Below are 14295 nucleotides of genomic sequence, written 5' to 3' on the forward strand. Positions count from 1 at the left end.
AAGTGCAACTAAATCCAAGCTGTGAAACATGCTTGTAAAACAAGATGGCCGCCCTGCCACTGTAAACAATGTTTGCTGCTCATGAGCTAAACTTAGGCTTCACTTCACTTGTGTAAGTTTAACCTACCTTAAAATAGGTAAATGAGTTAAAGTGCTCTGTATTATGGTAAAAATTTTTTCCTCTTTACAGTATTTGGACAATATATTTCTTAAACATACATTCAGCATTGCATGCCATTCTCTTCATGGAAGTCCAATGACTGCATTTGCTAAATGAAATCCAGATTTTCCAAAAATTAAATCTTTAAGAAGTTATAAATTCTAAATAATCAATCAAATCATTTTATCAACCCAGCACCTACAAGAAGGTGACCATCCGGCTGGAAACTGGGAACCGGCAGATTTTGGCCTTTTGACAAACTGGGCAACGCACTTTCAAAAATGTCCTCTGGAGCAAAGAATGAAACATAAAATCCAGCATCCCTAGCTAAAAGTGCTGAATAGTTGTTTTTGGTTATTTGCATCTTTAAAAGAAAGCTCGACCTTAAAATGTCAGACCACTAAAAACAAGAACACTAAAAAAAAAACACAAACAGGGTTGGGAATAAATGGTTGATTTGTTACCTGCACAGTGAATCGAGGGAATCTTTATCCAGGAAGCTGTGATCATCTTTCGCCACATCGGTGTCGATGGGGAACCTGCAGTCTGACACACACAAAGCAACAAATGGTCCCCTGAGGGAAAACTGAATGTTTTCCTTATGTTGGAGCACAGGATAAACTTCATATTTACCTTTAAATAACTGCACATATTGAGGGAAGCCAGCAGCTCGCAGCCAATTACAGGCCTCCTTGGCTTCAATCTCTGCAGACACAAAGCAAGACGGCCCCATTTTTATTAGAACCACTTCATGCTCCCAACAAATACTTGATGCAGATGCAGGTAAAGTTAGTTTACATTTTGGGATTTAGAATGGAAACAAAGAGAGCTAATATTTATTTGACTCTTAAAAGAAAACACTGTAATAACTCCTCTTTACCTGACATCCAGCTCCAATCATGAGTCGACTAAAAATAGACTTGAGATAACGAGCCGTGTTTATGACATCACCTCCAGAAAAATCTGCTTCTATTATGTCTATATTAGTAACAGGATAGTTCAGGCTAGTAAAACTTGATGATGATCCAAAATCTTTGATATACGAAGCTGTGTGATTAGAAAACGGGTTCCTGAGTGTTACGTTTAGAGTCTTCCGTTGCCACGCAGCCAGGAAAACCTGTATCTGCTGCATGGCATCATGTTCTGGTGAACACATACGCAGACCGTGTTCTTAGTAATGCAATTGTCACTGACTGTGCTAATCAGTAGAATAAAATGCTGGTTTAAAATAGCAAGTTTGTAATATTTTTATCTTTTTAAACCAATTTCTGCTCTTGATGGTGCCTCTGCTTCCAGTTCATGACCGCTCACGGCAGGAAGGCTTTTTGAGACATTGGGTCGTGGGGGCAACAGGTCCAGGAGAGAAACCCAGACATCCCTCTCCCCAGCAACATCCTCAAGCTCGTTCTGGGGGACCCAAAGGTATTCCCAGCTCAGACGGGCTCTATAGTCCCTCCAGCGAGTTCTGGGTCTTCCCCGGGGTCTCCTCACAGTGGGACGCGCCCAGAAAGGCCCCAAACAAAAGCCACCCCCTTTTGATACGGAGAAGCAGCGGCTCAACTTTGGGATCCCCCCGGATAACAGAGCCCCTCATCCTATTGCTAAGGCTGAGCCCGGTTGCTCTCCGGAGGAAGCTTATTTCAGCCGTCTGTCCATCTCTGGTTCCATCCTAATATCACCTGTGAACAAGACACCATATATATATATATATATATATATATATATATATATATATATATATATATATATATATATATATATATATATATAAACCGACACCTACAACTTCTAATTGAGAATAAAGTAAAAGGTCAGCACCTGAAGCATGAAACTGCTTAAAAAGACACGACTCACGAGGCTTTTTGCAGCTACGTTAACATACTTGTCCACAGCTGCTCTCCCTGAAAAAAATACCAATCCTGCAGTCGGCTGAGAGGAGAAAGCCCAGGGCATTTCTTTACCGCAGATAATGGAGCATTTTTCTTATGACATATTTGTCCTTCAAATTCTTGAGTGCCGTTTTTCCCCCCTCGTTCTTTTCTTTGCCTCTTTATTTCACTTTAGCTAAAAACCCCAGAAAGAAAGCTGAGATTCCCAGAATAGCAGGTTGGAAATGTGTCTTAGGATGAGGTCTTTCCATTTCTCCCCTCCCACCATCCACACCTCGAGGCTCAACAGGACAAGAGCATAAAGCAGATGGCTCAGAAATGTAAACACTGCAGAGAGACTCAAGCTGCACGTAAAAAAAAAACAACACCGGGAGAGGACGAGGCGTGCAGAGCGGGCGGAGAAAACTTGCAGCAGAGCGATAAAACACAGCACAGAGGAGCAGCTTATTTCTTCTGACCCTTCACAGAAGCGGGTAGCAGCGTGCTGCGCTGAGGATGGGATGTTTGAGGCTGAAAAGGGGTCAAGCGCGCTCGCAGAGAAGCCAGGTTGCCATGTCTGCGAGAGTTTCTGTAAATCTCAGGGTAAATTGACAGTTCAAGCCCTCAACCAGTTATTTCTTACTCTAAACGTCGCCCTGATCCGTCATTATTAACGTGCAAAATCCCATCCTCTCGTCCTGGGATGGTGACTGACACTTGTTGAAAGAGTTTGTTGTTTAAACCAATTTTCTGCTTTGATTCAAAAATCCCACCTAAAGGGAACAGAAGATGTTGGCTTAGAGAAGCAGCATTCGTGGTAAATCTTGTTGGGACAGGAAGTCAGCGTCATTAGCCTCGACGAAGACCGATAAAAGATCGGCAGGAGAAAAATAACACTGAAATATCTGCTTTTTAACAACATTTCCCACCACTTTAAGTGAATGAATCATCAACCAGCAGCTTTTGCTTTGATGCACTTTGGATTTAATAACCAGATGGAGGTGAACGAAATATCGTAAAGCCTCACTTTTCTGTTAATTTCAGAAGGAACCTGCATTTACATTATTTGACATGTTCTTCTTGTTAAAACCAACAACAATGAAAGGGCTTAGTAAAAATCCGAACCATCAGGTCGGACCTCAAAGATAAAGTTCAGAGTTCAGAGAAAAGTTTCAATTTATTGAATTTGGTTCATTCAGTTAAATGTTGAGATGCTACCACACATGCATCCTTCAAAGCCTTTTTAATTATTCAAACACTAAACAAACAGACAAACAAAATCCCAATAGCCCAACCAGGACAATTGTCTAACCTCTTTAACAATAAGGTATAAAATTACAGGTGCATCTCCACCTAATTACAACATTATCAAAGAGTTAATTAGACAGTTTAGATGGCATTGATGCATTACGTGGCGATATTTATTACTATTTCAGTTAAATTTAATAACTATGAAAATCACAAAATCTTTCTCAGAAAATTCTAAAATTATGTAAGCCCAATACACAAAGTTTTAATGCAGAAATATTATGTTAATAAATAAAACTGTATACAATGGTCCCAGGTACCCTCCATAAGGATGGTAAGTCACTACAAGTCATTGCTAAAGAAGCTGTCTGTTCACAGAATGCTGTATCCAATTAATGGAAAGTTGAGTGGAAGAAAAGAAAGGTTGAAAAGTGTGCGCATATAAGATTTTCAAGCAAAGCTCATCTAAAAAAACCTGCGTGGAAAGACTTTATTTTCCAGTAAGATTTGTAACCTATCCATTTCCACTTTCAGGAGGAAGATGAGACACGCCAGAGCGGACAATACAGATGAGCTGAAGGTCGATAGTAAAGCAGCTTGATGCAGTAATTCATGCAAAAGGAGCCCAGACCCAATACTGGTCTGTGAGCCAGAATCATCAAAATTAACAGAAACAAACACTGGAAATCCATTATTCCAAGTCTAAGGAATGAAATTTGTAACAGAATTACTGACATTAATTAACTTTTGTTGATATTCTAACATACTGAGGTGCACTTGTATTTACGTCCCTGTTTAGAGGGCTAGCAAATTAAACTCAAAGTTTCAGCACTTAGGCTCAAGTCTGTTTATCCCCAAAGATTTCAAAGACTTATAATTATACTGTTAAAAATTCAAATTAAATCACTCCCTTCAGTGGCCATATGTTGGCTAACCAGGTCTTAGGGAAGAACATCAGAGCAGAAAGATAGGTCTCCTGTGATTTATTAGAATTTAAGCCCTAAGAAAGAAACAACTTTGAATAATAATACAAGTCTCTGTAGGTAGAAACTCATTTCAGAAAAATAATTAATACACAATGGATAAAAAAAAGGACGCAAATATTCCCTGAGAACCAAGCAGGTAATGAGGAATAAGTTGCTCCTAGATTAAAGACTAAACCTAATCCACGTCTGACCCAATTACAGCATCAATTATGAGCCCGGTGACAAACACAACATCCCAAACCGTCAGAAACAACAATGGGGGTTTTCCTCTCAGCCTCCACTGCTTGGTGAAAGACTTCAGCAGCAAAACACTCCGGCCTCTCTCCGCTCTGCGCTTACGTAAGCGATGGTATCGGGCCGGCTTCTGTTTGAGAACGACCACAGCCTCTTCCCCCTTTCAAATGACTTTGTCTCTGAGGAAGTTGTGATTCGGCCCCTCAGGGCCCAGATAAGAGATATGGCTGTGCGATAAGGACAACTCCACCCGGCTGAAGCAGGAAGCTGGACAGCGTGTGTGTGGATACGGACAGAAAGAGTGGACAGCGGGGTTACGTGCTCGATGGGCCGTCTATGTCTGGGTGTTTACGCTGCTCAGGGGACCCAAGCTTTACGGGGAGTAAACAAGATAGTTAGGAGAAGGAGCTTTTAAAAGGAACAAAACGGTGCATTTCATGTAGAAACCATCAATATGTCTCATCAAACATCTTTCATTGATTTGTGATTTTATGTTTACCGAGCTACAGCTTTACAATGTGCCTCGATTTATAGGCTTTATTTTAGCTAAGTCAAGTTTATTTGATTACATATAAAACAGAAAGCCAATTAAATATTGTGGACAAGTTAATCGATATATGTTGAATTTAGAGTCTTAAAAATAGATTCGATATTAGCGTGAAAAGGTTTTCTGTCTAGAAATTATAAAACTCTATAGAAGGTCATCAGTTGCCACAAATCTGGGTTTGTTTGGGTTTATTTGCCCCTTTGCCTTCAGATCCCCACATTTCCATTTCCTCACGTCCTGCTTTCATTTGGTAACCGTAAAAAAAAAAAAAAAATCCTGTCTTTTTTTAAATCAGTGAACACACCATACATAAGTGCTTACCACACAGTGGTGACACCCACACGCTTCCATATAGACACTGCTACAGGATGGAGAAGACTCAAAATCTGCTTATTTCCAGCATCAATTAGGTAATTTAAACAAAGACATGGAGATAGGGAGAAGAAGCAGCCATTTTTATAAGAAGAACAATTTTCTAAAGCATGTCTAGAAGTGAACGAGTCATTTTGGCTGAGAAAGAGCGAGAGAGAGCAAGACTTCAGCAGGTATCAGGAACACTGAACATAGTACAACAAAAGTGATCTATTTTATTCTTCAGAGCTTTCAACCTCTGTCTGTTAAGGAACATGGAGTATCTGAAAATGCCATCAGTCTCTCCAAAATCCAAGAGTTAAAGTGTAACTCAGCTCAATGTAAAGGCATGACCCCGACCCCAGACACATTTCGGAAAAAAAAGGCCGCCAAAGTGGGCGGTAAGATAGAAAAGGTAGTTTAAAATGTAAAGTAGAGATCATTTTGTCTTTGATTTGAAACATTCAGACATTGTAATATATCATCACAGTCCTCAAAAACACTGAACACACGCTTTAAATAGCAAGATACATCTATTTTCTTTCTTGGAATCTATCTGGCTCTAAGATTTTTATCATGTTTTGCTGTTAAGGCAAACTGATAACGTCAACATATTTATTTATAATCTGAGGTGCAATAGCTGCAATATATAGATAAATGCAATATGTAAACCATCTCTTAACTTGGTTAGTTCAGGACCTCCATAGGGCCAATCCCAGAGATGCTCAGTTCTTAAAGCACCAAAGTTTCCCTGCTTTTTTTTTTAAACAGTTTCAACGATTTTTCTATTTTAGTCCAGTCAGTCTGGCGATGAAGTGCTTTTATAATGAGTCACAACAGACCAGAGGGTGAGGTACTAAACTCTGACTCACCAAGACCAGGATAAAAATAAAAACCTGCACTGCTTTAACATAAAATGATGATGCCTTTAAAACAACCTTCAGACAATCTTCGATAACTGACCGTAATTCATAAAGGATGCTATATTTATGACTTAGAAAATAAACAAGGATTCTAAAAAAAAATCCCCCTGTCTAGGCTGGCTTTTACAGAAGGTTAATGAAAGCTTTATTGGAAGAAAAGAGGAGATACTGGAGGTTATGCGGAATATTGACTCTTATTTAAATGAAGTGCCAAATGACTGCGTCCCTCGCTGTAATTAATTACCCCAGTGTGAAACAATTAAACCCTAACCTAAAAAAAAAAGTAAAAGTGTAATAAAAAAAGAAATTACTACAAAAAACAGAAACCTTTTAACACCAGCTTGGATGTTCCTTGCAATAAACTTCTTCCTCAGCTGTCAGTCGGCAAATGAGGTATGAGAAAAGTGATAAAAGTGCAAAAACAGAACAGACATCTTCACAGAAAATAACAGCAACATTGTTTTTTTTCCCCCATCAATGCCTTCAACATCTTTTCTATAAACTCAATTACAGCAATGCTTTATTACCAGGAATTAAAAATAATTAAAAGAACGTGAGGAATTCCTGACTGTCCACTGTGGCTACACGCTCATCCAGGAGGAGTGAATGCTGCTAGGTCTCCATGGATAGAAAACCTTATAATCAATTTATATAGTAAACTGAACTTAACTGCAATGTTTGATAGCCAGGCTCTAATTTGAATGGATGTAACAGACTTAGAATCTGTCCGTATTAGTCAATTGAATTGACTTTTGTTTCTACGTAAAGTGTTTTAACACGGTATTTGATGTGAATTGGTGCTACATAAATAAAAATGAGTTAAACTCACCATTTCCTATTTCAAGCTATAGTTCGTAATCCTGTTCAGAAACACTTTTTGTTATACTAGATAAAACTGTCCTTCCATCCTGAAAGTAATTTCTACATTATGTATTCAGAAAAAAAAAGAAAAAAAAAAAAAAAAAGAAAAAAATCAATCTCTGTGGCAGCTGCAGACCTGTAAACACTCTCACCAATACCTGCCGTTTGGTCCGAAGGGCAGGAATTTGTCAGAGTTTTGATCCTGCTCTCACCCTCTGAACCTCAAGTTCCAGGGTATCGCCTTATCTATTGGTTGTCACACATGCCAGTCACTCTGCTCTTCTTAATTTAATTTAATTTCTGCTTGCTTGCTGCACCTACGCACTTCTAGTGTTTATGTATCCGGTTAGCTTAGCAGTTAGCTTAGCAGTTAGCTTAGCAGTTAGCTTCAGTGTTAGCTGTTCCTTGTAGCTCCGCTGCTCTCACAGTATACTTTGAACACGGCTGAGAGTAACAAGGAGCAAATCACGTTAATTTTTATGAGGAGAAGAGGAAGGCCTCATTAGAAATAAATAAAGAAAGAATGGATTTGAGAGATTTTTTTCATGCGTTCCCCCTGAGGAACGGTTTTATTCAAAAAGGGACTTGGGGAAACTTCCGGAAAATTTCGGCAACCGTACCTTTAACTCATATATTTAATTACATTCTCACATTTTTTTTTAAAGAACCTTATTAGAAATTATTACCAGAAATACACGTAAACAGCCTTAGCCAATTGAAAGTAGAAAAAATAAAATAAAAGCTGATTCAAACATGTCACCGGGCTTATAATTGATGCTGTAAATGGGTCTGTCCGTAAAAACTACTATAAAAATTATTCTCTGACTTGTCGTCAAGATGAGCAAAAAGCAGTAAATGCTCAATCTCAAAAATCCAACCTTTCATTTGAGTACATTTATTCAGGCTGGGATCCCAGAGGTAAAGTAAAAGATTGATTGAGATTTCTTTGGGACAAGATTGGTTTTGAATCTGGTTAAACATAAAATATCAGATTGTTATTTAAATTGTTCAGGTATGTTGTTCACTGGCTCATTTGACTGAGAAACCAGGCCCACAGCATCACAGATCCTCCACCATACTAAACAGAAGACATTTGGTGCTTGCTTGTATCTTTTGTTTTACCCTAGATCCTCCTTCAGTGTTGGTTCCACTTTAGACTCATCTACCCAAAGTTCACAGTTCCAGTTAAAGTCCCAGTAGCTTTTAGCTATTAGCTAACTCCTCATGTTTACAATTGTGATGTTAGAACAGAAAAGGCTTTTTTTCTGGCATAAAAACTGTGTCTTAATGTTTTGCTGATGCCACTGTTCACTGATGTTTCCTCTCTGAAAGTGGTGAAAAGGTAAACTTTGCACCTCATCCAGGCTCTTTTTACCAACAGTTCAGTTGTTTTATTTTAGCCATTTTCTTGTAGGTAGATCAACACACCTGCCTCTCTGGTCTTTCCAGTTTTAAATGAAGTAGTAGATTATTTAAAAAAAAAAAAAAACATAGTCTGATCAGCTTACTCCCAAAAGGTTTTTGGGAAGGGTAATTGTGAATATATGTACTCAAATTGAAGGTGAGATATCTCATCATTTTCAGTGTTACAGTATGCTGCTGCAATGAAAGGTGGAATATATTTCACATCGCTATCAAAAGACCAATTAGGGCTGAACAATATTAGAAAATCTTGCGATAATGATAATATTTGGCAAATAATGCGATAATGATATCAGTTGAAATAGTTTGCCTATTTTCTCCATCACTTTGTGACCTTTAGCATTTGGGAGCTGTGCCATTTATTTCCGGTGTGTCCGGCACCTGCTGCAGAGAGACTACTTCCAACTGGCTAAATATTACATTAGCATGAAAAATGCTAATGTAATATTAAAATGCGGTATGAATATTGCACACACTGATATTCCGATGACAATATATTCACAACAGATGGTGCAGCCTTAGTACCAACAGCTTGTTTTGCATACGTTGAACTTACCAAAGACCAAGTTCTGTACATAAAACAACCGTCGAAGCAACTTAAATAATTTGTTTTTATTTCTTTTGGCAGCTGGACTCGGTCATCTATTTTAAACTGAGTTTTATTTTTATTTTTATTCAGGACTTGAAAACTGAACACAAAAGTACACATTTATTTTAAATGATTTTGTATCTGAAAGTTTTCACTATTATATCCTTAAAATAGGTATAAGTTGCTGTTGTTTCCAGATGAAGAAGCTGGAAGCTTTTTTTTTATTAAGATAATCTCAACGAAGACTTTTAGAGACGTGTTTATTGAAGGTAAAATGCCCTTCAAACGCTGATTTAGGTCCGGGAGGAAATTGCTTGTTTGAACATGGCTGCTCTCTATCCGGAGGAAGAGAAACAGGCCCGCAGTAACAGAAGTCCTCCACTGTACTTAAAACAAACCCAGACTATGCAGTTGTAACAAAACAAGTCTTAACATCATATTTAAGGCTTTTCTATACAATTGTTTCCATTATGTAAGCAATAAAAGTTAGAGTTATTTGTTTTCAAAGCCATTATATGCAAATTATTTGCCATAAACAAGTGATTATTCTGCCCTTATTGGACCTCAGCCTGGGTAATTTTTTCCTCTATATAATTAGTTTTATTCTCTTCGGCCAACCGGCAGAAAATTGCAAAGGTTAGCCACTGCTAAAGTGGATAACCAAGAAATATGTGTTTTCATTTGAATGTGATAAAACCTAAGGCATCAGGGGACGTCTCTTCACTGTGACTAAACATTTCATGGTCGGCCGGGTGTTTTTCAGGATTTATTAGGCTGTATTTTTCCCTCAGATATTTCCCCGTAATGACTGCTTTGGACCATCTGTTATGCTGATAATGAACCTAAAACTTTAGTTCTTCATCTTTTTAACCATTAAGGTAAAAAAATATATATGAACATGTCCTCTGGTAGTCTGGAGTTTGACAATATCTTTAAATGAATTATGATTAATTTGAGTTTGAAGATAAAGGGTGAAGTAATGTTTTTCGCGTGAGACAACGTGCTTTACCTCATTTTGGGAAACTGAGTATCCACTGAGCAGATTGGAAAAATATTTTATTTTTCTAACTTCATCAATTATCTATGACCAAGTCATCGTGGTCACATTAATTTCAGCCTCTTATTGACTGATTAATGGAAATATTACACAACAACACTAATTATTTCTAAAGTCAACAACTGGTTTCAGAAGTTTCAATTTATTGGTAATCTCATACAGAGAGACAAACCGACGCAGTTTTTTTTTTTTTTTTTAGGGCTTATATTGACATCGGTTGAGCAGATACGCAATAGGTGCTGCTGATTTTTTTGGGGGCTGATTCTTGAAGCCAATATTGCTTTTTCTTCCTCCATTTACATGATAAAAATGACACAATAACAAAAATTACACCAAGTCTGAAAATAATTTTGCAGACCATAAGGCACACTGGATTATAAGGCACATTAAATATTCTTCCCAAGTGTGTAATATCACTCCGCACTGCAAAAAGGGTACTAAAAGTAAAATTTTCTTGAAATTAGGATATTTTTCCTTGATTTGAGCTTGCAAATAAGACTATTTGCTAACGGAAAAATATTATTGCCCTTGAAATAAGATGGAGATTAATTGTTCTTATTTTAAGTGCAGGCCATCTAGTTATCTTATTTTAGGTGTAAAAATACTCTTACTCTGGCAAATAGTCTTATTTAACTCATGCAGCCGAGTTCAAACACACCACAGAGAGCCCTGAATTAATTACATTAATACCCACAAAGAGTGGATGTAAACTTCTGACCTGAACTATACACAGAAATAAATCAACTGAGATCAGATTGGAAAAGCTTTGAGAAGATGCTATTAAACTACTTACTAATTTAACTCACCAAAGAGCACGTTTAATCATTAAAATACCAGTTTTTGGGAAGGGTATACCTGCCCAACACCAGCCATCATTAAGAAAAAACTATTTAAGTTAAATGTTGAAGCAATAAGTCACTCAGCCGTAGAGACGGACATTTCTGCCAGAGTGCAGAAAAAAAGAAATCACATTAACATAATTAGGAAATAATGGTTCCAACGTTGCTCCTAATGAAAAAGGGCCACAAAAATAAGATCCCAGCCACGAAAGTGACCAACAAAAACTAAAGTTCTGTTAAAATCACGTCACATTTTAGGGAAACCCATGCACATTCAGACTAAATCCTACACCCTCCCTGTCGATGAGAAACCTTTTATCTCAGCAGAAGCTGCAGCCTTCATGTTTTCAGGCCCACAACCTTCAAACAGAAACGTTCCTCACATTCTTCAGCCCCATGAATCAAGAACCACTTAATGCCACAGTAGCGCAACGTAAGAGTGTTAATTTCAAGATAAGTTTTTATTTTTTTATTTGAAGCAGCCCCGGAGCCTTAAAAGCCCAATCAGCTGCTCGTTACGGCCAATCATCTCCTTAATGAGGACCACCGAGCAGTAATTAATAGTTAATTGCCATCAATGAGGCGACATAATGAAGGATTTTATCTCCTCGAACCATTCGCGTACTCACTTTTGATCAGCATGGCGTTCTGAAAGAACTTCAACAGGTTTCCATGTCCGATACGAGTAAAAGTTGAGGTTTACAAGAAGCGGAATCCAAAGAGGGAAAGTCATAAATCCAGAGATGTCAAGAGGCGGAGTGGTAAATTCCAGTTGTGCCGCTCGCGTTGGGCATCGTGATAATGAAATCATTGTTGAAGATTTTCCCCTTTTCGCCACCACTCCCCTTCCTCTGGCCCGGGTCTGAACCAAAACGAGCACCAGAGGAGGGCTACGAGGGAGGAGCACTTCCTAAAAATAACCAAAGGGAGCACTTTCAGTGGACATGTGAGGAGACTGGAAATACTTTCAAACTGAGACTTGGAAAAAAAAAAAAGGTCGTTGGTAGGACGGGTGAGTTTGGGAGATGATATCTGTGAAACGCTGTAGACGCACCCTCCCTGAGGCATGACCGGATCAAAGAGCGAGCCGGGACTCGGTAATGACCTCTGGTTTGGTGGAAGCTGGAAGTCTTTATGTTTCCTCTTCAAATAAAGTTGGATGTCAGGAGTTCAGAATGATGTAATAAATAAAGTGAACTTTGGACGGACAAAATAATCAGACATCTGCATGAGAGGGATGAAGTTCTTCCTGCTCCCCAATAACGTGTAATTCATGAAGGTTGCACCTGAGGAACACTGCCATCATTAATGGCCTTTCCTCCGACACATAGGTGTCTGATTATGGGATGTTAAATGGGAATGCCTCCCCCTTAGAGGAGAGGAGAGCGGTCCGTGGGATCTGCCACATTAATTGACAAGTGGAGAAGCAGAAAGTGGCAGCATGTAAACAACTAATGGAGTTCTCTCGGTCTACAGCATCATGGAGCATAAAAAAAAAAGAGGTTAAAACGTTCCATCTCCTTCCTGATGAGAACTAAGAGATCTTTCACAGTTGGCTCTTTTAGAAAAAACAAAAAAAAACAACAAACAAACATGTGTTTAAGGAGCAATATTTCACAGAAACATCCGATTTTTGTACTCGTGCTGAACAGCAGGATTTCTCTGAACAGGTTCCTTTGAATGTTTACTCTCAGATTTTACATCCATAATTTATGGAGACATCTGGGATCCTCAGCAGAACTCTCAGCTGTTCAGAGGAACTGGCAGAGCTGTGATAAAGTGGATGTTTTTTATGCTCAGCAGTTTAATATGAAACATTCATCTAATTGTCCTGTTCAAAAGAAATCAGTGCATAGCCGTGACGCAAAAATAAAACGAGGTATAGTTTTAATTTTTTACAAATAAAAATCTCACAAATGTAGAGTGAAATTTTGTATTTTTGGTATTCAGTTCAGAGTCAAAACGTTTCGCAACCTGAGCCGAAATTGTAAAGTTGAAAGTACTGCAGGTCACTAAAAATATTAACCTTTTATACAAAAACCTGTTTTTTTTTACTTTTACATCCTCGACAATAAATATTCGACATTTTAATGACAGAAACATTGATCTTTTGTAGAAAATGAATCTAATTACACTGCAAAAACGGAACTATAAATAAGTAAAATGTTCTTAAAATGTGTATATTTGTCCTTGATTTGAGCAAGTAAATAAGATGATTTGCCAATGAAATAAGATTGTTGCACCAAAAATAGGAACAATTTATCTCCATCTTATTTCAAGTGCATTATATCTAATTATCTTATTTTAGGGGTCAAAATACTCACTCCATTGGCAGATAATCTTATTTACCTGCCCAAATCAAGGATAAATACACTAACTTTAAGAACATTTTACTTATTTTTTAGATCCGTTATTGCAGCGTAATTTCCTAATATTAAAAGGCATCTAATATCTGACCTTTTTGTGTCATTGGCTATTTTCACCAACAAAAACAGAACATGGGTCACTGTGTCTTCAGAAATACTTGCTGCTACCCATGAACTGCCTGTGCTAGTCGGTCAAATCTCCACCATTGTTGCCATGAATGGCACCCGGTCCACATTTTAGACACCGCTGGTCTAAAGTGACTCAACGTGGGTCAGAATTTAGTGGATTTATAAATAAAATGAACTAAAAATGAACCAAGTAGTGGACCTTCAGCAACACCGAAGGGGTTAAGTCCAGTCCAGTTGCTTCCAAAAGCTCTGGAGGGCAAATCATAAACATGAGGTCCAGATGACATATTTTCCAGCTGGTATAAAGATGTTGTTAGAAATAAGGATTGATGCAGCATCCCAGAGGCCGACCTGTTGTTCTGCCGACACAAAGGCTCCTCCGTCTCTCTGCGAGAGTTACACAAAAAGCATTTCCTCTTCCCAAGCCAGAGCCTGTCGGGCTGCAGAGGAGGAAGAGTCCAACAATAACCCCAGCGGATGGGAGTCTCGGTGTTCGCACACATATGTCGGTGCGTCTTGTGTTGTTTGTGGGCGAGGCGGCCACAGTATAAGGGGATTTGTTTACACTCGCGTGCTTCGGCCCGCTGCACGTTCACAGCTGCTTGCGTGTGTGCTGCGGGGTGTGTTCGGGGTTTGTGAATGCGTGAGTCTGTTTGTGCGTGTGTGTCGTCTAATCTGAATCAAGCTTCAGAGGCTCTGGTTCTGGTATTTCCGA

At 38.5% G+C, this 14295-nt stretch overlaps 1 protein-coding gene across 3 annotated transcripts in view; it reads right to left on the reverse strand.

Annotated features, from left to right (window-relative positions):
* si:dkeyp-23e4.3 (rho GTPase-activating protein 7) overlaps positions 1-14295 on the reverse strand; it is a 134812-nt gene that overhangs the window by 27088 nt on the left and 93429 nt on the right. For 2 of the 3 annotated variants that reach the window (XM_021321968.2, XM_012873408.3), the window contains 2 exons: positions 794-865; positions 625-706 (listed from right to left, as the gene is read on the reverse strand). Coding sequence is in view for 2 of the 3 variants with exons in the window: in XM_012873408.3 (XP_012728862.2) it covers positions 625-706; positions 794-865 (154 nt within the window). In the remaining variant the exon portion in view is untranslated. Of the gene's footprint in view, positions 1-624; positions 707-793; positions 866-11714; positions 12054-14295 lie in introns of those variants that run through there. The other variant, XM_012873409.3, reaches the window with a different exon arrangement.

Source organism: Fundulus heteroclitus, chromosome 11, assembly GCF_011125445.2.
Source record: "Fundulus heteroclitus isolate FHET01 chromosome 11, MU-UCD_Fhet_4.1, whole genome shotgun sequence".
Lineage (NCBI taxonomy): Eukaryota > Metazoa > Chordata > Actinopteri > Cyprinodontiformes > Fundulidae > Fundulus > Fundulus heteroclitus.